The sequence below is a fragment of the Leptonychotes weddellii genome, chromosome 7 (genome assembly GCF_054177405.1).
Source record: "Leptonychotes weddellii isolate Sample4059 chromosome 7, ASM5417740v2, whole genome shotgun sequence".
Classification (NCBI taxonomy): Eukaryota; Metazoa; Chordata; class Mammalia; order Carnivora; family Phocidae; genus Leptonychotes; species Leptonychotes weddellii.
This window is the reverse complement of record NC_138375.1, coordinates 7,938,079-7,958,598: the sequence shown is the minus strand read 5'-3', so window position 1 is coordinate 7,958,598 and position 20,520 is coordinate 7,938,079. Positions and strand designations below refer to the sequence as shown.

The following is a 20,520-nucleotide window of genomic DNA, read 5'->3' as shown; positions in this document are numbered from 1 at the left end:
TTCTGGTGGGGTTGTGTGTGAAACCAGCAAATACAAATTCTCCTTTCTGGGAACGATGTTCTGCAGTAGCAGGAGGCCCACCGGTAGCAGAAAGGAGCCTGGGAGTCCTTGCTCAAGCAGTTGGGACGAGGGCACATTCCCTGGAAAGTAAGGTTGCGTTTCATCCCCTCCCCTCATTGCTAATTCAGGCCTCTTTCCCTCTTCCACTTAACCATCAAGGAAATACTAAATCACACAATAGGCAGTAAACTTAAAGTCTCAGATATTGCAGAGACTCAGCACAGAAATAGGTCAAGGCATATTTAGGAGAACTCACAGATGACACATACATAAGAGAGGATGAAGGAAAGGTGTTTAAAATGTATCTGTAAGCCTCTAGCTCTGACGTCATCCAGAATAAAGAATTTATCAAACTCAACAACCAAAAAACAAATAATCCGGTCAAGAAACGGACAGAATACAAACTTTAAAGGACAACAGCAACCCAAGCAACTTGACACGAGTCTGTGAAATGAAGATACTCAGCTGCGTCGGCAGTGTTTCTCACCTCAAGTAATGCCTTCTGCAGTTTCTATCTGGACTACCAAAATGTGCGTAGTATTTTAACCAATCATAATTATTTTCAAACCTGCAAAGGGGGATGATACCTGCTTTTCCTAACTCAGGAAATATTTTATAGATCTTACACACTTCTTGAAGTTAAAAAAAAAAAAAATAGACCAAATCTTCTGCTTTCTTATTTTTGTATCCACCTGCATAGAATGAATCTGAATGATCTCATAGCTTGAAGAAATACGCACTTCCCAGGACCTTAGTGGAAGAAAGCCTTCCTTGAGATCTTGCCTCTGAGCACAGTCTACACCTCTGATACTTACTCAGAAGTCAAATACTCCCTGACGAGCACCAGAAAGTTCAAGTGTGCTCAATTCTGTTATGGCAAAGAGGACAGCGTTCTGTGCACTACGTATGATTAAATTCCTCCTTTGTGCCCACACAGATTCTACCTTCCTTAACCATCCCTGAGAACCACAGCCATGGATGGGATGGGCTCTGCTTCGTGCAGCTAGCCCAGGGTATGGACTCAATGAAACCCAAGATGACCCTCAGGCTTCCTTCCAACAAACTGGGCAAGTCTCTCAAGCTCTCTGAACCTCAATCTCCTCACCTATAGAGATAATCATGGGCCCTGCCTCACAGAGTCATGGGGAAGAAAACTTAACTGACCACCACCGTTTATTGAGCAATGACTAAGGCTTATCACTCTGTATATTAAAGTTGGGTGATGTGTGTAAATTTTAAAAATCCAGTCAAGATTTTAGCTTAGTAGATTGATACAGGCATTATTTCCCAAATTCATTCAATGGAAGGCATTTTGCTGGTCATCAGGGGGATCTTGATAGGAAATACTAAGTAGTTTCGGGACAAGGTAATATATTACACCAATAAATACAAATGAATATAATATGAATACACTGAGGATATGGAAAGATAAGTGTTTTATATCAGACCTTGTTTAAAGAAAATATCTGTTTTTAATTCCAACCAGCAGATTTTGATTGGCATAGCAAATCCCTAAGGAAAACACTAAAGTTGGTAGAATAATACAAATTAGGAAAATGTTTTCTATCTGGAAGACAGAAGGATTTATTGCACTTCGCGCAGCATAAATCTTTACAGACATAAACCTCCAGACGGCCGATTGTATCTGACATCATAGTCATTAATTGAATGAATCCCATGTGACTTGCAAAAGCCAGAGAAATGCAGAACATAACCAGTTTGGAAGGAATTGAGAGGAATGGGCCCCATGTGGGGCCAAGTAAAATTTAGAGACCAGGTCATGAAAGAAAAGAGAAGGATTGTGTTTAAGCACTGATCTTTCTCCAGGTAAGACCTTGCCTTTTCTGTTCCACCACCTGACTCTGGGTCCTGGAATCCTTGGAACGAGGTTGCATGAAGCAAAAATGGACAAAGCATAAGAGAGATGTTTGCTTAAACATAATGTCATCGCTTTACAAAAGTCAGTGGCATAAAATGTCTCTGTGTCTTACTGATAGTTTTCAAATGATATGAGTCCTGATTGGAAGAAAGAAAGCCATTGCCATTGGAACATACATAATCGACATGGGGTTGGTCCTAAATTAAATGAATTTTACCTTCTTCTAATGAAATTTCCGAGGGATAGACGTGCATTCTCACTTCTAGTTGTTTATAAAAATAATAATGAAAAATGTTTGGTTAGACAGTGCAGCATCTTGGTTAGGAGGGTGGGTTTCAAAGTGAGTCTGCCTAAATTTTAATTCTGGCTCTATCACTTGATTGTCTCTGGGATCTCGGGCAAGTTGCTAGAGCTTTCTGTGCCACAGCTGCTGCATCTATAAAGTAGGGGATCTAATGGTACCACCCCGATCGGAATGGGGTAGGTATGAAGTGGGTAAGGTGCCCAGAGCAGTGGGGGGCACACAGGACTTGCTCAATAAATGGGAGCTCTTGCCATACTGACTTCTACTTGTACAAACAAAAGTCATGTCAGTGGTTATTGTAAAGTCATGTAAGGAGATATTCTCCCTGATTATTAAATCTGTAATTGTCTCTAGAGGTGGTGGATAAAGTATTATCTCTGTACAATCTCTGATTCCCGCAGGGCAGGTAAATCTCGAGTGCCTGTTACGTTCATCTGAGAACGGTCTTCATGAAGTCACTGAACTCGTTGGCTTTCTGCGGCCCTCGTGTTTCTCACGTGACCTCTTTCTCTGCAATCTAAATCCGTGGAGCCCAACAAACCCTGGAGAAAAGGCTAGAAGTGGGCATGAAGGAGGTCCCTTAAAATCAAGTTCAAGAAGGAAACCTTAACAGTCATTTCAGACAGTGAAGGGCATGCCGAACATAAGCGTTTTCAGTAATTGTCCTTGCCACCAAAGCGGTATTTTTGTCGTGAGCACCACATCCCATTGTACTTTACTCTTGCTAAGGTAAAAGAGAGAGAGAGAGAGAGAGAAGGCAAGTTTAATGTTGGTGTCTTCCCCAAATTCTGTTGTAAGCAGTTTTTAAATAGGCAAGGAACCATTAAAGAATGCTGTAATTTAGGTCGTTAAAAGTCCTGAAACAATACATTTCAAAACATTTATAAAAGGAAAAACTGTTACAAAGGAGGAAGAACATTTTCCCAAATGACAAGTGTTTATGTTCACTGAACTTAACTACTATGTCGCTTCACTGAAATTCTGAATTGAAATCTTACAAGATAAAACTTTCGACCATAGCATTGGGAAGGACCATTCATTAACCGCTGTTCCCAAAGTACATTCCAAGGTGGCCCAGGACGACACGGCAAACTCAGAGGGGTTCCTCCCGATAGTTTCAGTTTTCAAGAGAAATAAACTATCTGTTGGATAGTTCTCACCAAGAGAAGCATGAGCTTGAGTTGGTTCAGTTTCAAAATTGAATTGTGTCACCTTGCTTTTGATGATGTCATAACCGTGCAGACCTGGATTTTCAGAGCTTTCTCTCATAAAAAGCAGGTACCATGTGAAAATCAGCTTTGAGAGGAACTGAAGGCCCCAGTGTCTGATTCCGAGGTTGGGGAAGCTGAGCCGTGCCCCAAAGGTGCTAGCTGGTTAGGACATGGACAGTTCCGAAGTTGTTCGGATTTGGCTACTTAATAAATGGAACTGTTAGGCATTTTCTTTGGCCCGGGGGCACCATGAACAACTTGTAGAGGACCCCATGAGCCAGTAAGGTTTGGGAACCTCTACAGTTATAGAAAGTCAGGCTCTGCCCAGTTTCTGTATTCCATCCCTTCCCGCAAAGAAAACATAAATGTGCTCAACAATTAGATATTAAATTAGCATTCTTTAAGATCCAAGTGATTTGTTTCCTTGTGGCTTCAGTTCACAGCTGTGGATAGAACTTAAAACATTGTGCTAGTGAATAAAGAAATGCTTAATGAAGAACTCATAATTCTTAATTAGTGAAAAAGATAAAAGAAATGTGTGCTTTTATTATTTGCATAAATAAAACTGGACTTATCTGCCAGTTGCTGTTTTTTCCAGTAATCACACGTATTCCATCAGCCTTGTCGGCCATCCTGCCCATTTTAAATTATAAAAGTCTATGGCAACAATAGCAGAAAATATCTTTAACCTTGTTGCAAACTATTCAATTAATTTTCTAATTAATCACAGCTGTTCTACTGAGAGGTAGGTAGACACAGAGGTAACAAAAGCCGAGTCTAAGACTTTATCAATGATTAGAAATTAAAGGTAATGGGACACTGTTATCTGGAAATAAATACTGTCTTTTTTTTTATGGTGGCACTTTAAAAAGAAGCTTGCTAATGCATTCAGTTGCACAGATATGGAATCTTCTAGGATAATGGTATACAGCTGGCTTGTCCATACCCTTTTACCCGTGATCTGCAGGGACTACCAATAAATATCCGTTGTTGGTTATCTTATTCAAAATGAAGGGTATATAGGTATATATATCCTCTACATTTTATATTTAGAAAATTCCAGGCATGGGGCACCTACATGGCTCAGTCGGTTAAGCGTCTGCCTTTGGCTCAGGTCATGATCCCAGGATCCTAACACCAAGCCCTGAGTCAGGTTCCCTGCTCAGTGGGGAGTCTGCTTTTTTCTCTCCCTCTGCTGCTTCCCCTGCTTGTATGCGCGCTCTCTCTTTCTCTGTCAAATAAATAAAATCTTAAAAAAAAAAAAAAAAATCCAGTCACAAAAGTAATGTGAAGTATGGTAAAAGAAAATGCCTGGGGCGCCTGGGTGGCTCAGTTGGTTGGGCGACTGCCTTCGGCTCAGGTCATGATCCTGGAGTCCCTGGATCGAGTCCCGCGTCGGGCTCCCTGCTCGGCAGGGAGTCTGCTTCTCCCTCTGACCCTCCCCCTTCTCATGCTCTCTGTCTCTCATTCTCTCTCTCAAAATAAATAAATAAAATCTTTTAAAAAAAAATAAAAAAAATAAAAAAAAAAGAAAATGCCTGCACATGGAATCCCTTTGCATTTAATGTCTAGTGATGAGAAGTACTTATGAATGGCCACCTGGACACTGCACTTCTCTTTTTCTAGTATTAAGACTGTGCCCAAGTATTCATAGCTTCTTTTTATACTTCCTTTAAGGGCAAATTGAAACAAACCTACCTAGGTGTGTTTGGGTTGTTTTTTGACATAGGCATTAGTGCCTAACTGTTTAGAGTTGTCTGCTTTGTTTTTTCCTTCTCTGGCAGCTAAACAGCGACTATACCCAAAAGCTTTCCTCCCATTCCTGATGCATTTCAGTGGCAACAACAACAGAAAAATGCTAAGAGATGTAACCCACAAAGTCATTCATCAGTACTTACATCCTAGTGTCAGAGTTGCTGTCTCTGAGATTTTAAAATAACCAGCCAATTATACAAAAGGAAGGAAGGAAGGAAGAAAGAAAGAGGCTTCATGGGGACAAAACAACTGGCTCCTTCTCTTCTCTTCTCACTTGTGGTTCTGGTATCACCTTGACAGAGTTTAACACCACTCTAACCCCAGAATGCCACTTCTCCAGAGGAAGAAAGGAACGTTGATCTCTGATGCCTTCGCTTCCCTTTCTGACACCCCCTGGGTCTCCTGACTGGGTAGCCCCTGGCAGCCAGGAGCTGGCCGGGCACCCACTCTTGGCCTGGGTGTTCTTTTGAGCAGAAACAATTGCACAGAACATCAGCATCCCACAAGACCGCTCTGACGATGATGGGTCAAGACAAAATCAAGACCCCTCCACAGTCACATCTGAGCACAGACAAAGCATGAATGCTGTCCACATCACAAAACTGATGGAAACAGCCACCTGTCCGGGCTGATTGGGAGGACTGCTCTTTCCTCACCAATCACAGTTTGAGCCTTGCTTTAGTCTTCCCTCCTAGATCTTTAAGAATCTTGAAGATACTGAGTCACATCCCGGCAGCAGCCAATCCAGAACCAGGCCCTGCCCCCAAAGTGCCTAACACAAGCCCAGATTCCATAAGTCTGCTCTAACACCATCTTATTAAAATACCCCGTGGTATTATTAAAACCCCCCATGGTGGGGGTTCTTTCTTGTTGTTAAGAGCAATAAGACCCAATTTTGTTCAACCCCAAGTGTGATCCTGATGGTCTTGGTTGGATTGCACTGACATGGCTAACGACATGCTTTTTAAAGGTTACCCTTCCTGGGGCACCTGGCTGGCTCAGTTGGTAGAGGATGTGACTCTTGATCTTGGGACTGAGAGTTTGAGCCCCACATTGGGTGTAGAGATTATGTAAAACCAATCAATCAATCAATAATAAATAAATATTAAAGATTAAAATAAAGCTTACCTTTCTTGAATACCATCCCCTTATACCAACATGACACTGTGCTTATCAGGAAATTAATCTATAAGACCATTAGAATAAGTGTTTTCTTCCTTCTTAAATAACATGCGTTCTCTGTTAGGTAATTCTGCCCCCACACTATTGCCCACTACAATCCAGAGGCAAAAATCAAGATTTGAAACTAGAATCTGTGTGCATTGCAGAGCAGACTGATGGAAGAGGTATCTTGGCTAAATGTAACTTTGAATAAGCTTCAAACCTTGATGATTGACCACTAGGTTCCATGCACTAATCTACTTGTGACCTTGGTCAAGTCACCAAATAGTTTGACCTGAGTTTCTGAGTCTACACAATAAGCATGGGAAATGCCAGCTAAAGTCCCCTCCAGCGGTGCCTGGGTGGCTCCGTCAGTTAAGCATCTGCCTTCGGCTCAGGTCATAATCCCGGGGTCCTGGGATAGAGCCCCGTGACGGCGGGGAGTCTGCTTCTCCCTCTGCCTGCCACTCCCCTTGCTTGTGTTCTCTCTCTCTCTCTCTGTCAAATAAGTAAATAAAATCTTAAAAAAGTAAAATAAAAATAAAGTTCCCTCCAGTTCTAAAATGTAAAGAAAAGCGAATAAAAATGCATATGTAAAAATTCTAAAAATTAGGGGCGCCTGGGTGGCTCAGTTGGTTAAGCGACTGCCTTCGGCTCAGGTCATGATCCTGGAGTCCCGGGATCCAGTCCCGCATCGGGCTCCCTGCTCAGCAGGGAGTCTGCCTCTCCCTCTGACCCTCCCCCCTCTCATGTGCTCTCTCTCTCTCTCTCTCTTATTCTCGCTCTCTCAAATAAAATCTTTAAAAAGAAAGTTTAAAAAAATTCTAAAAATTATAAGTCATTATTATGATTTTTCATGATAGTATAATTATTTAATAAAGTTAGTAATAATTATTTCTGCCATCCTTTGGACTGATTTGAATCCAGAACTACCCAAAAGGAAAGAAACCAACTAGATGGGCTTTAAATGCAGCTCTGGCTTTTTTTTTTTCCTAGGGAGAGGGAGAGGGAGAATCTTAGGCAAGCTCCACACCTGATATCATGACTTGAGCCAAAATCAAGAATTGGATGCTTAACTGACTGAGCCACCCCAGCACCCCAGTTCTGGCATTTTTTGAATAGTATCTTTTATTTGGTATACGATTATTGCTTACTTAGACTCTGTCTTCTCTGCTAAAGTGTAAGCAGTTTGAGGTCAGGACTCAATATTCATATCCCCAGGACCTAGAACTTTTCTGAATTCATAAAAAGCCTCCTCAAATACTACTGGAAGGAGAAAATGCATGGGTGCTATTTTCAGACGATTTGTTACTTCGTTTTAAAGAATATCTTCAAACATCTTTCTCACTTGGTCCCTCTTCTGGACCAAATTTTTTAGATTCTATTGAGATTTTCTTTAAAGGAAGTATCTCTGTTCAGTGTTATCTGGAATAAATTGAATTGTCATTCTTTGGAGGACCAAAATAAGGTGACAAAGATGAAATTGTATGTGTGAAACATGCTACCAACGTTTGCAGGACAAAAACCAATGGTGGATATCACTAGATACCAACCTAGCAAGCAGCCCTCCAGTATATACGCACAGCTTACGTTCTAAAGACTCCGCAGCAGGTGCCGTGGGGCAGTTTCTCTCTTCCCGAAACATGGAACCTAGCATGCAGTCTTTGGAGATGGTGTTCTTGCTATTAGAATGTGTTTACCTGGGGGTGCCTGGGTGGCTCAGTCGTTAAGCGTCTGCCTTCAGCTCAGGTCATGATCCTGGGGTCCTGGGATCGAGCCCCACGTCGGGCTCCCTGTTCGGCGGGAAGCCTGCTTCTCCCTCTCCCACTCCCCCTGCTTGTGTTCCCTCTCTCACGGTCTCTCCCTCTGTCAAATAAATAAAATCTTTAAAAAAAAAAAAAAAAAAAAAAAAGAATGTGTTTACCTGTGCAATTACGGCTCTTATCAGAAGTTCAGAAGTTTTCATAAAAAGAATCATTAAAAGCTCTTTAAAAGGATTTTTTTTTCACAGAGAACTGTCAGGTGATATCATTACCTCATATTTATAAGAAAGCACGCTCCATTCTATAATTTATACACAGTATATTTCTAGGCCATTTTTTATTTTATTTAATATTTAAGTTTCCTTTAATACACACATATAATAAAACTTTTTGAGGGTATTAAGACCTTTGTGACTTTTTCTCAAATTCCTAATGTAATCGTGAGGCAAAACCCTGATCTCTGCCGATATTGACAAAGTTAACACTGTTGCTCTAGAATCCTAGAATCATGCAATCCTCACCTGGATCGTGGACATCAGATCCCTCCCTCTGTTCCCACTGGAGGTTCACAGGTCCAGGTGATTTTTCTAAGAAGCATCACGGACTATTAATTTAAAATGGGTACATAGACATAGAATATAAACATTTTCCATAAAGTCGTTATGGCTTACAAGGAAAAGTTTATGGGTACTAATTTGTCCTTCGTTCCGTTGGTCTATTACCACCAAACACAGCCTGTTAGAATTTCCAGGGCACCTAAATGCTTATATGTAGGAAGTTGATTTTTCATTGTGGAACATATTTTATTGAAAAAGTCTAGTTGTATTAATAGATAAAAATGGTATTTTGAATTTTATTGATACTGAATAGGTATTACAATGTAATTGATAATATTCTTTGCAATCTAACGGACTTTTAGAATATGGAGGCCCTCAATAGAAGCAGAAATTCACTGGTTCTTAAAATACATGAGATTTAAAATGATAAATAATAGCATAAATTTTTGCTAATCATTTTTCATTGTTTTTCCCCCTTGGTCCTAATCACCTGAACTCTGAGAAAAAGCCCGTTGCTTGGCTAAGATTTATTTAAGGAACACAGGACCTATAATAGCTGGGAAATGAGCAAGTTACTCATGATTTTATTGTTTCTGTGTCTCCACTGCAGTGGCCAGTAGAAAGCTTGCAGGTTGAAATTGCTCCTCCTTATTCTGAAATAATACTTGCCAGCGCCCCAACGTGGGTCCTAGCCTGCCCAGTCCACCCTTTTGTCCCCAGGGAGGGCGTGATGGATGAGGCGACAGGAGTCTCCAGTGAACGTGAGCACTGGCGGGAGGAGGGCTGGTCATGGCGATCCACGGGGCGTCTCTTGCCCTCCCACTGTGTACACCACCCATCAGGACCCGCTGCTGGCTTTGTCTCCAGCATGCATCCAGACTCCCTCCACTGCTCAGCACCATCCCCCTCACCCAGGGTCCCTGCAGGGGCCACCGAACTGTTTGCGGCTCCATCCTGCCCCCTGGAGTCTGTTCTCAACCCTGCAGCCAGAGGGACCTCGTAAACTCCGCAGCATCAAGTTCTAATTTATGTACAAGAAACACACCATTTTAGGCCTGCACTTTCTGAGTGTTGACACATGTATAGATCCATGTAACCACTGTCAAAGCGATCCTCTAAAAATGTGAATCAGATCACAACGTTCCGATGATTCCCATGTCTTCAGCGGGGCAGCCAAAGGCCTGCCATGACTGATAAATCCTGTGTAATCCAGGCCTCTACTGCCTCTCTCAGCATTGCCCCAGGACCCCCTCCACTTCACGCACTGGCCTTCCCGCCTCTTGTCTGACACACCACGCACATTCCTGCCTCAGGGTCTTGTCACTGTTCTCCCGTTCTGGAACATTCCTTCCACCTAGCACCTCCTCCAGGTCTATGTTCCAGGGTCACCTTCTCAGGGAGCTGTTCCACAGCCACAGTATTTACAGTAACAACCTCCCATAGCCTGTGGGTTGTAGCTTGGGCACAAGTGCACGTACGTATACGGGTAATTGCCTGTGTCTACTTTATTTTCCCCTTACGCTTGTGTTAGTGTCCTGTGGTTGCTGTAACAAAACACAACCGACAAGGTGGCTTAAAACAGCAGAAATTAATTGTCTAACAGTTGAGGAAACTGACCAAGTCAAGTCCAGGTGTGAGCAGAGTTGGCTCCTTCCAGAGGCTCTGAAGGAGAAAACGTCCGTGCCTCCTTGCTTCCCGTGGCTGCAGGCAACCCTTGGCACCCCCTGGCTTGTAGCCACGTCACTCCAGTCCTTGCCTCTGTCAGCACATTGCTTTCTTCTCCCTGTGTCTTTCTGTGTCCTCTAATGTGTTGTATAAGGACCCTGTCTTTGGCTTTAGAGCCCATCCTCATCCAGTAAGATCTCATCGTGATACGTAACTATATCTGTAAAGACCATATTTCAAATAACGTTACATTCTGAAGTCCCAAGTGGACATGAATTGTTGAGGGGACACTATTCAACCCAACACATGCTTAACACTGTCTGACAACTAATGTATTTTGCACTTAGTAAATTGCCAATCACCATTAGAAAGTCATTCCCCAAGGACAGGAACTTTCGCTGTGTTTAGTACTGAATCTCCAACAGCTAGGTGCACGGTGGCTGGTCGGAGAACACTGGCTGGAGGAGTGAGTGGTTTATAGCTGAATCCTTGGACAAAGCAGGAATCCAGTGAGAAGTGAAGGCTGCTCAGCCTTCCAGAAATAAGCCACGGGTCAGAGAGGTGGCAGATTCAAATAGATAACCAAGAGATGGTGGTTGATTAGTCAGAGTAAATCGTAGATGAGTTGACCTGATCATCAGCAATCACAGGGAGGACTTCCAGAGGCAGGAGTTGGAGGTGGTGCCTCTTGGGATAATCTGAGCAGCTCCCTCAACCTCCCTGGAGTCTCTCCAGTGGAGTAGTCTCTTGTCAGCTTACAAAGGCCATATCTGCATCTGTTTCCTGCGGCTTCTATCACAAATTAACATAAAGTTAATGATTTACAATAACACACATTGATCCTCTTCCTGTCCTGAAGGCCAGAAGTCTGAAATCAGGTTCCCTGGGCTATAATCAGCCGGTCAGTAAGGCCATGCTGCCTCCAGAGGTTCTAGGGAAAATCCTTGTCCTTGCCTTTTCCTCCTGGAACTGCACTTCCTACATTTCTTGGCTTGTGACCCCTTCCTTCATCTTCAGAGACAGCAACATAGCATCTTATTTCAATGGTATGTTGCCTTCTTAGTCTATGTGAAGTCCATATTGCCAAATAAGGTAACATTCACAGGTTGCAGGGATTAGAACCTGGATACCTTTGGGGCCTTTATTCAGCCTACCACAGTACCCTAACCTGAGACCAGCCACAGATATGGGGACAAGTATAGGGAGTCCCAGATTCTTCCTTCCTGATTTCCCAGTGCAGGAAGTGGTGGAATTTTGCACTTTCACTTAACTAACAGGAATGGCCCCTCCTCTCCCCTATTAATTTCTCTGCTGATGGCAGGGCGACTTGTAAGGCAAGAGTCAAATTTGAAACAAGCAATTATGCTGAACTTATGCTCGTAACAATTGACTTCTCCCTCTTTTTTGTACTTGATTTTTCATTTGTGTTATGGTATCATCGTAGATGATTTGTGTGAGTTGCCTCCATAATTTGTGAGAAGAGAGGTTGTAATTAGTCATGCAGATTTTAGATCAAAAGAGGATCGTCCCCAGGAGGGAGGACCTGGCTGGGTGGTCCCTGAGGTCATCTGGTCCCTGTGAGCTGACCACGTCTACAGGCTATACTGTGGCTGCTCCATCCCGAGAAAAGTCGAGAAATCATGGCTGAGTGAATTAATGCTTATGATGCAGTTTGGGGAATTACACGTTCCCAGAATGTGAAGCTTGGAGAGAACCATTTGTTCCTAAAAACTAAAACAATTGAGCTTGTTTTTCAGACAGTCCTAATTCCAATGCTGCTGTTCATATAAAAGCAAAGAGGTGTTGTTTAAATATGATAAACCACATCAGGCAGCTTTTGGTTTGGGCTACAAAATATCCAGGAACGAGGATGAAGACTTCGATGCTTCCATGTGTTTCTCACTGGATAAGATCTTGTTCATCAACAAAAATTAAAGTATGTCCGTTTTGTCATACAAATTTCCACCTATCTAATGTTCTTAGGACCACCGGCTCTGCTCCCCCAACCTTATCAACAAGACCAAATTGAGAAAACAAAACAGCTCGCCTCATGGCTCTGGATGCAAAAGTTAAAGCCAATAGGGTCTTTAAAACTTTTGGTTAGAGTTCAAAAGTTTATAAATGGTGGAGATTTTCGTACCTTTAAGTAATGACCAGATGGAAATTAGTGGGACTGCAGTGAAAGTGAGCGATGTCCCCCCCAACACAAAGAATCAAGGTGAGCAGTGTTTCTCTGACATGAAGCTTTGCTAAAAATCAAATCTTGAATTCCCAAAGACTCTGGTTGTCCTGGGGCTCTTTTCGGTGAGGAAGTAAATTTGATAAAATGTTGTGACAGTGCTTCAACCCTCCAGTTTCTGTGCCAGCCTAACGTAGTAACGGATTTCAAACTGGTTGCTGTTTAGCTCTGAATGGAGCACTTGTAATTTTAACAACTCAGATAGTCCATATACGAGTGAGGATTTTGTCACAATATTGTTGGTCTATGTGACAAGTTTTAATGGAGGAAAGGTTACATTTGCATATTCTCCAGTTCCATTAACATTTCTAAAGTGAAGCCCAGTCACGAACGAGAGAGTTATGCTTTCGCTCGGGTAGAAAATGGTAGAAGGTTCTTATTTCTTGTTCTTCTCTCCTTCGTCTAGTTATATGTAATGCTGGACATTTCTCAAGGGTCCACACTGCGTGCCCGACATTGCTCTAAAGGGTTCATATATATTATTTCTGATCATCCTACCAACACTCTAAGGTTGGAATTATTATCTCATTATGAGAGATGGACTCAATGAACATTTACTCCAAAGAAAGGACATGCCAGCCAGTGGAGATTCAGCAGCAAACCAGACACAGAGGGGAGGAGCCCAAGGCTGTAGAGAGAGTTCATGGTAGAGCAGGATTGGAACCAACTGACTGCATCCATAGAACTTTTGCCCACCAGGGTACTCTGCCTTTGGAGGGGGACAGGGAGCAAAAAAAGAAAAAAAAATCATTTCAAAATGGCACGTTTTTATTAACAATTTTTACTATAGGCTAAAGCAGTGTCTCTCTTTACGCTTACGTTCCTTCAAGTAAGTATCATGTCCAATATCAATAAACACATCAGTAAAATGTTATTTTAAAAAAAAATTAAATGGCATTGTATCAATTTTCAAAATACAGACATATTTCCTTTAGAGCAGTCTTAGGGCAACCATCTAGTATATATCCAGCTCTTAATACCTTACCAACCACTTTCATATTTATTATTTCATGTGTCATTTAAGAACATATCCCATGAAATAGGTGGTATTATTTGCTATATTCGATCCATGGAAACCAAGACCAGCAAACACTGGGGGGACTATCCTGTATTTATTTATGGGCTAGAAGGGAGAAAGCCAGATGTTCAAGTTCTAAATGTTTTCCCAATTAATTTTGACACCACATCCTGTGTCCATTCTACTAAAGTAATCAAGGAATGAGAGACTTATAACATGCTTACTCAACACAAGTGATCAGATCCAGTTCATGTTCAGACCAGAGTTTCTCAACCCTGGCTCTGATGGCAGTCTGGGGACGGATAATTCTTTGTTGGAGAGGGCCGTCCTGTGCATCGTAGGATGCTGAGCAGCATTCCTGGCTTCCCTCCGCTGGATGCCAGGAGCACCTTCCAGTTGTGACAACCAAAAATGTTTCCAGGAGTCGCCACATGTCCCCTGTGGACACTGGTTTTTAAACATATTTATTTTTGAGACGTTGCCTAAAAAAAAAATCCCCCGTTTAGACATTATTTCAAGGCAATGACTACAGCAGGCAACATAGTTACTGGGTTAAATTTATCTATTTGAGAGCAGACAGCCAGAGTCTTATTTTGGCTCTACCACTTAAGTTCATACCATCTGTAAGTCAAATTCCCTCCTCTGTAAAATGAAAATAAACCACATAAGGCTACTTAAGGATTAAAGAGTTAAAGTGTGTGAACAGGGAACCATGGCAACTGGCGTTTAGTGCTCTCACATTATTATTTAAGGTGATTTTTCTAGCTGTTCCGTAAGCCGAAACAAATCTAAATTTTCTTAGATTTCTTTTTCACAAGACCGACTACAGACCAGAACCAGAATGTTTGTATTTGAACAAAAGGCCCTTCATGATCTCATCCCAGACTTGCTTTCCAGCACTGCCTCCAGCATCCCCCCTCCCAGGCACCCCCCCCCACAGCCTGTTTCTTAGCTAAACCCCAGCCAGACTGAGCACGTACCTTTCCCAAATCTGCCAACTCCTCCATGACCCCATGTCTCCACCCATGCTGTTCCTTCATTGGTATTTGTCTTTTCCAGAACTTCTTTGTCTTGTGAGCCATTCCTTCTCCTTAAGGATTAAGACCTTATGTGAAGAAGACATATCATATACCAAATTCTGGCCCAAATGAGATGGACATTCTATTTCTTTGGGACCTCTAGTTCTTTCTCTGGAGTCTCTCTCCATGGGCAACAAAAAATCCAAACAATCTCATCTAAGTGAAACAAAACCATTCTGGAAAAAGAGACTTCGATATGAATCATTCCCCAAACTTTAGCTGGGGGGGAGGGTGTGCTCCTTTAGCATCTCTCTTGTGAAATCGAGGAGAGCATTTGAAAACATTAGTGTCCTGTTTGATGGTACCCGCTGCTGTGGCTGAGGCTAGGGAATGCCATTTAGAAGAAACCAGAAGCAAACGGCCTGGACGCACCATCCACTCCAGCCCGATTCCTGGAAAGCTGGTTTAGGCTGGGAGACATCACGTCATTTTAAACACTAACTTACTGTTGTCTTCAGTCTTACCTGGCTTTGTGACTTTTCTTACCCCCTTTCACTCGGTCTCAGAGTACTACCCGGGACCCCACTTTCATATGATCAGGACACAGCGGCTCCAGGAATTCCTTCACACTGTGGGAAAAATCATTGTCCCCATGGAGCTTACAACAGAGAGAGTATGGGGGCGGGGGATGGAGAAATAAATATAGTCATAAAGGTAATGGAAGAGAATTTCAGACAGTCCTAAGTATTGTGGATAAAATAGGGCAGTAGGTAAGATGACTTGAGGGGCCAGACTTGTTTGGCTGGAAGTTTCCAGGAGCTGCCCTCCAAGACATACCAACTGAGACCTAATAGAGACAAGAGAACACCATGCAAAGCCCTGGGAGAGAATCCTCCCCCAAAGTACCAGGATCTTGAGATGGGGACAGAAGTACCATTTTCAATAGGAAGGAAGCAGTTCGGGGAGGTTGGGCGGGCAGCTCAGAAACAGGGAAGAACCCTCTGTGTGGGCCTCCCAAGCCCAGTGGAGGAATTGGCTGTTTTCCTAGGTGCTATGGAAAGCTACTGGAGGGTTTAAGACACAGAGATATAATATTGATGCATAGAAAAGATTGTTCAGATTGGCAGCATGGAGAATGACTGTGTGTGTGTGTGTGTGTGTCTAGGTGGAGGTGCGTCAAAAGAAGGGAGAACATTCCAGAATGACCAATTGGCCAAAGAAACGACCTCGGTAGAACAGAGGAAACACTCTCCCTGCCAAGATGCTTTCTTCACTCATTCCTTCATGCCTTCATTCTTTCAAACACTTTTATGTAATGTTCATTATGTACTAGGGCTATTGTACGTGCTACTTAGAAAACATGACCAGAAAGTTGTGGCCCTGGCCTCCCAGAACTTACCACAGTGTGGAGAGGGAGGTGGTGATTGGTCACAGTCCAGAACACAAGTGGAGGCGCTCCCACTAGGACCACGTGGATGGGACTCACAGAGGGCTTTGCTGAAGAAATCACAAGGGACTGGAAGCTCGGCATTCAAGTGAGAGGCCCGTGGGCCAGGACCATTCCAGGTGGCAGGAGCAGAGGTGAGAGAGAGAACTGCCCAGCTGTCAGCCAGTATGGCAGGGAGCCCAGGGAGGCCGTGGGACACAAGGCTGGCAAGGTGGGAGATGGCAGATCCAGCAACGCCCTGCAAGCCATGGGAATATCCTGGTCTTTATGACAGCAGAAACCAGTGAAGGGTTTTAATCAGGGAAGTGGAACAATTAGGTTTGTGTTTGTGCCTATTTAGATATCTTAGGGAGGAAGAAGGGTGGGTGGGAGATGACTGGCTTTGTCAGCCGGCTGAACGGTGAGGAATAGGTCTGGGAAGAGAGTGGTGGGGTAGAGGGGATGTCTGGGATTCCAGAGGTTTCAAGGGGAGGCTGACAACAGCCTTGCTTTTGACCAAGAGTGAAGAGCTTAGATCCCTCCGGGACTCATGATTCCTTAGAAAGTGCGTCTGTTCTGAGTTTGGGCTCTGTGTGTGCATCTGTGCCGAGTCCCTAAGACTGTTCCCCTAGAGCTCTTGTTCAAAAGACATTATTGATACGTGCCATATAAGCCTAAGAGAGCAGTTACCATCTGGTTAATAAAACAGGCTGAAATGAACTCTTTACTAATCACTTTCTAATAGCACAGACTCACCTAATTTCATCTTAGCCATCGAGGGTCTATATGACACTGCTAAGCTTAATTTATAGGTATTCTGTAGGTTTTTATTTTATTCGAACAAAGAAGAGAATTTTAGTTGGCTGCTATTACAAGCAGAGGGACTGTGCTCTCTTGATGTTGCAGAGATGGTTTAGAATCATGCAAGAGAAGGAAATTAAACTAAAAAGAAAAAGAGACTTCCTGTGTTTCGATCCATAACTGTTTTTCACTTTGATCACATAGCCAAAAAAATTCAGTAGTTTGCCTACCATCAGCAGTCACGTATGGATATTTTGTAGCAGAGATATTACTGTACTATATGTCCTTCTGGAGAATATGTGTGGCTGTCTAAAATGTTATGTAAATTTATTAAATATTAAATGCACATCCCATCGAATGCTTTCTCTTTCCAATAAAAACTGAGCCAATTCAAAAGGAGTCCTATTGTACATTGTCTTCAGAGCCCGTAAAGGGAGTGCTAACACGTTTCAAGGTTTGCTTGACGACCTCTACTAGTTGTGATAAAGGGAAGATAAAGAGAACAGGTTAGAATCTACGAGGACACTTTTAACCTTTGTCTGTTCCTTCTCTGTCCCATTTGTCATGACTCCTCAGATGCTACAGGATATATGCTTTTTGAGTTGTTTCTCCAGGAGTAGAGTGGTTATTATAAAGCCATCTCATTTCTCTTCCACCCTTTCCATTGGATAAATAGTACCCTTTTGTGACATGTGGGGTCAAGTTTTTATCTGTGGTTTCAAAGGTTGCTTTTTTATTTCTCTGTTAAAAATTGGTTCCTTGCTACCGGAATGGAATCCATACAGTTGGCCCTGTTAGCTCCGTGTTCTAGCTGGTTGAGCTGATTGATTTCATAAAACAGTATTCATTTGCATAATGGTACAATCAGTCTTGTGTTTTAGGATGGACTTAAATGTCTCAGAGCATATTTGTTAAAATTAAATAACCAGCTTCTTGGAGTAGCTCAGATGTGAAAAGGGGAATACAGGAGAAGGTTGTGTAATGCAAAAAGCTGATTATTAACATTGTATGAATAAACCTAACTCTTTAGTTTCCTTTTATAACATCTTCTTGTTGCTCTCCTTTTATCCTGAGAGAATCGGTTCGGGAATCTGTTTATTTTTCAAGAAGAGATTATGATAAGAGTAGCAACAGTAGTAATCATAAAAATAATAAAGATGATGCCAAGTGCTATCACAACGTTTTGGATTGGACCCATCCAGTTATATTTTCTCTGGTCTGATAATTTAGCTAAACGCTGTACCTGAATCAGACCATTGAAACAACATATTAGAAAAACAATGTGACCTTATAAATTCTCCATTTAAGCCCAAATCAAAAAAATATATATATATTAATAAAATCAGGTGACACTTTAAGTCATTTTTTGGTAATCTTCGTAAACATGTAAGTTCAGTTGATACATTTAAGATTATATATATATGTATATGTTCTACATATGAAATGCATGTGTATACATAGATACACTTCCAAGCCATCTACTTTCTTAAGTCCTTTCCAGTGTTTTTCAGTGGATATGTGTGTAAGAAGACCAGAACCATCATTTGTGAAATAGCTTCTCATAAACTCTTGAGTGCATTTTGTAAATGGGTTAACGGTGTGTTAACACTGTGGGAGGATTTCTCTCTCATGTTCTCCTGCCTTCCTCTTGTTCAGAGAATTTGGATGGAGAGACCCAGAACTGCCGGAAGTGATTCAGATGCTCCAACACCAGTTTCCTTCAGTCCAGTCTAATGCTGCAGCCTACTTACAACACCTCTGTTTTGGAGACAATAAAATTAAAGCTGAGGTAAGCACTCCTTGGATTCTGAAATGCCTGGTGACAGATTCATCATCCCTGAGGTCTATGGAGTAGTGTTGAAAGGGGAAAGAAGTAGGAAGACTCAAGCTGTGTTTCCAAAGTTTTGATCCATGTTTAAGACTGAAACGGCACTTTCTCTCTAATTAATTGGCATGCGTATGCATACATTCTTCTTTTTTAATATTTAAATACTGAGGAGTAGGTGACCAAAGATTCCCTGCTAGCATTAACCCTAGACTTTTCATGCGATTTGCCTTCCTCCTCCCAATTTCATCTCTGGAGTTATCTCTGCCTCGAAATCTTCAAGAAATACAAAGCATCTTACTTTACAAGATTACTACAATCAACCTATGGTATCTGTCCTTCCTGGAAAACTCACTTAGAGGATGAGAACTTTAGGCAATAAATAAGCTTTGTGCTATAACCAAGAATTTTGGGCCATTTATAAAATTACTAGTGAGTGTAATACGGATATATGTGGTCCATGAAAGAGTATATTGTCTGTGTCCATTATGTAAACAATTGTTAGCGTGCTTTGGTTCTTGGAATGTTTTGTATATACATTTTCCTGCATGATGTTTCTGGAAAAGCACAGTGGTCAGCATAGCTAACTCTGATTTTTTTAGACAAGGGACAAGTGTTTGCATATAAGCTGCTGAGTAATCAAATTTTTAAAAAAGATTTGATAAGCTCTATAGAGTCATGGAAGCAATTTTGAGGATGAGTTGAAATTAGTTTAAGAGTGGAAAGAAGAATTTTGGAGATATAATTGCAATTAATTATAGATGTTGCTTGCTTGCATTGGGATGGATATAGCCTAGCTGCTTTTCATCGTTTTTCTGTCTTCCACTTACCACAAAAGTCACATGCCTTTGTGGATTGAACATAGGGCAGTGGTTCTCAGCCAGGTGTGATTTTGCCTCCCAAGAGACAGCTGACAACATCTGGAAATATTTGCGGTTGTCACGGTTGGAGAGGGTTAGGGCTGCTGAGAACACCCTAAAATTCACATGCACAGGGCAGCACCCACAACAAAGAATCATCCAGCCCCAAGGTCAGTGGTGGCAACATTGACATAAAGATAAATATTATTCATCTAAGATACATTTCAAAAGTCAGAAAGTACTATTACAATTATATAAGATGATCTAAAGATAAATTAAAGTTATGTGGCTTCTTTCCCAAATGGAAATTATCTCAGTCCTTCTGTGCCTTTACTAGAAATCAAAACAGCCACTCAAAATACAGGACAGATTTCTGATTAGGGGATTACATACCATCATTTTTGCAAGGTTACAACTTCAAAGGCTTCTTTGAAGGCCAAGGAAGCATTTGATTCCATTGTTAGCATCAGGTTGGATCAGGAGTGTTGTGATACCCCCACAAAAGCGGGAACGTGGTTCTGAAGTCAAGATTGATGACACCATGCATACGCCCAGAAAGTATGAAAAATTGGATTACTCACGTAACGAAGCTTGTTGGAATGGTCAGGGTGGCTCCTAAGCAGGACTGAAAATGGCTTGAGAGTAGGAAAGGAAGTCCGCTTGGGTTTTTATGGTGTTTCATGGTGATCATGGGGTGGAGCCAGGGTGAGGGTTCTCACGTGTGGATAGGGGCTGGCGTGATTGGAACCTCCTGCCAATGCCAAAGGAGGAAGCCTCAAGCTTTCTTATCACCTTGCTCAGATGTGGGCAGAGGGGCAGGGGGAGGCTTGAAAGTTGTCAGAAGCCAAACATCTAGACACAGAGCCTGAATCTTTATTATAGAGTCATGTAGTTGGTTAGACAGTGTAGATGTCATGGCCTGGGGCAGTGGGAAGTCACTGGTCCAGCCAGCTCTGTCTGCATGATCCTGGGGCAGT

At 42.2% G+C, this 20,520-nt stretch overlaps 1 protein-coding gene across 6 annotated transcripts in view; it reads left to right on the top strand.

The window, feature by feature from the left end:
• CTNND2 (catenin delta 2) overlaps positions 1–20,520 on the top strand; it is an 864,616-nt gene that overhangs the window by 610,557 nt on the left and 233,539 nt on the right. For all 6 annotated transcript variants that reach the window (XM_081825896.1, XM_081825895.1, XM_081825891.1 and 3 more), the window contains one exon: positions 18,515–18,647. In XM_081825896.1, coding sequence (XP_081682022.1) covers positions 18,515–18,647 — 133 coding nt within the window. The remainder of the gene's footprint in view (positions 1–18,514; positions 18,648–20,520) is intronic.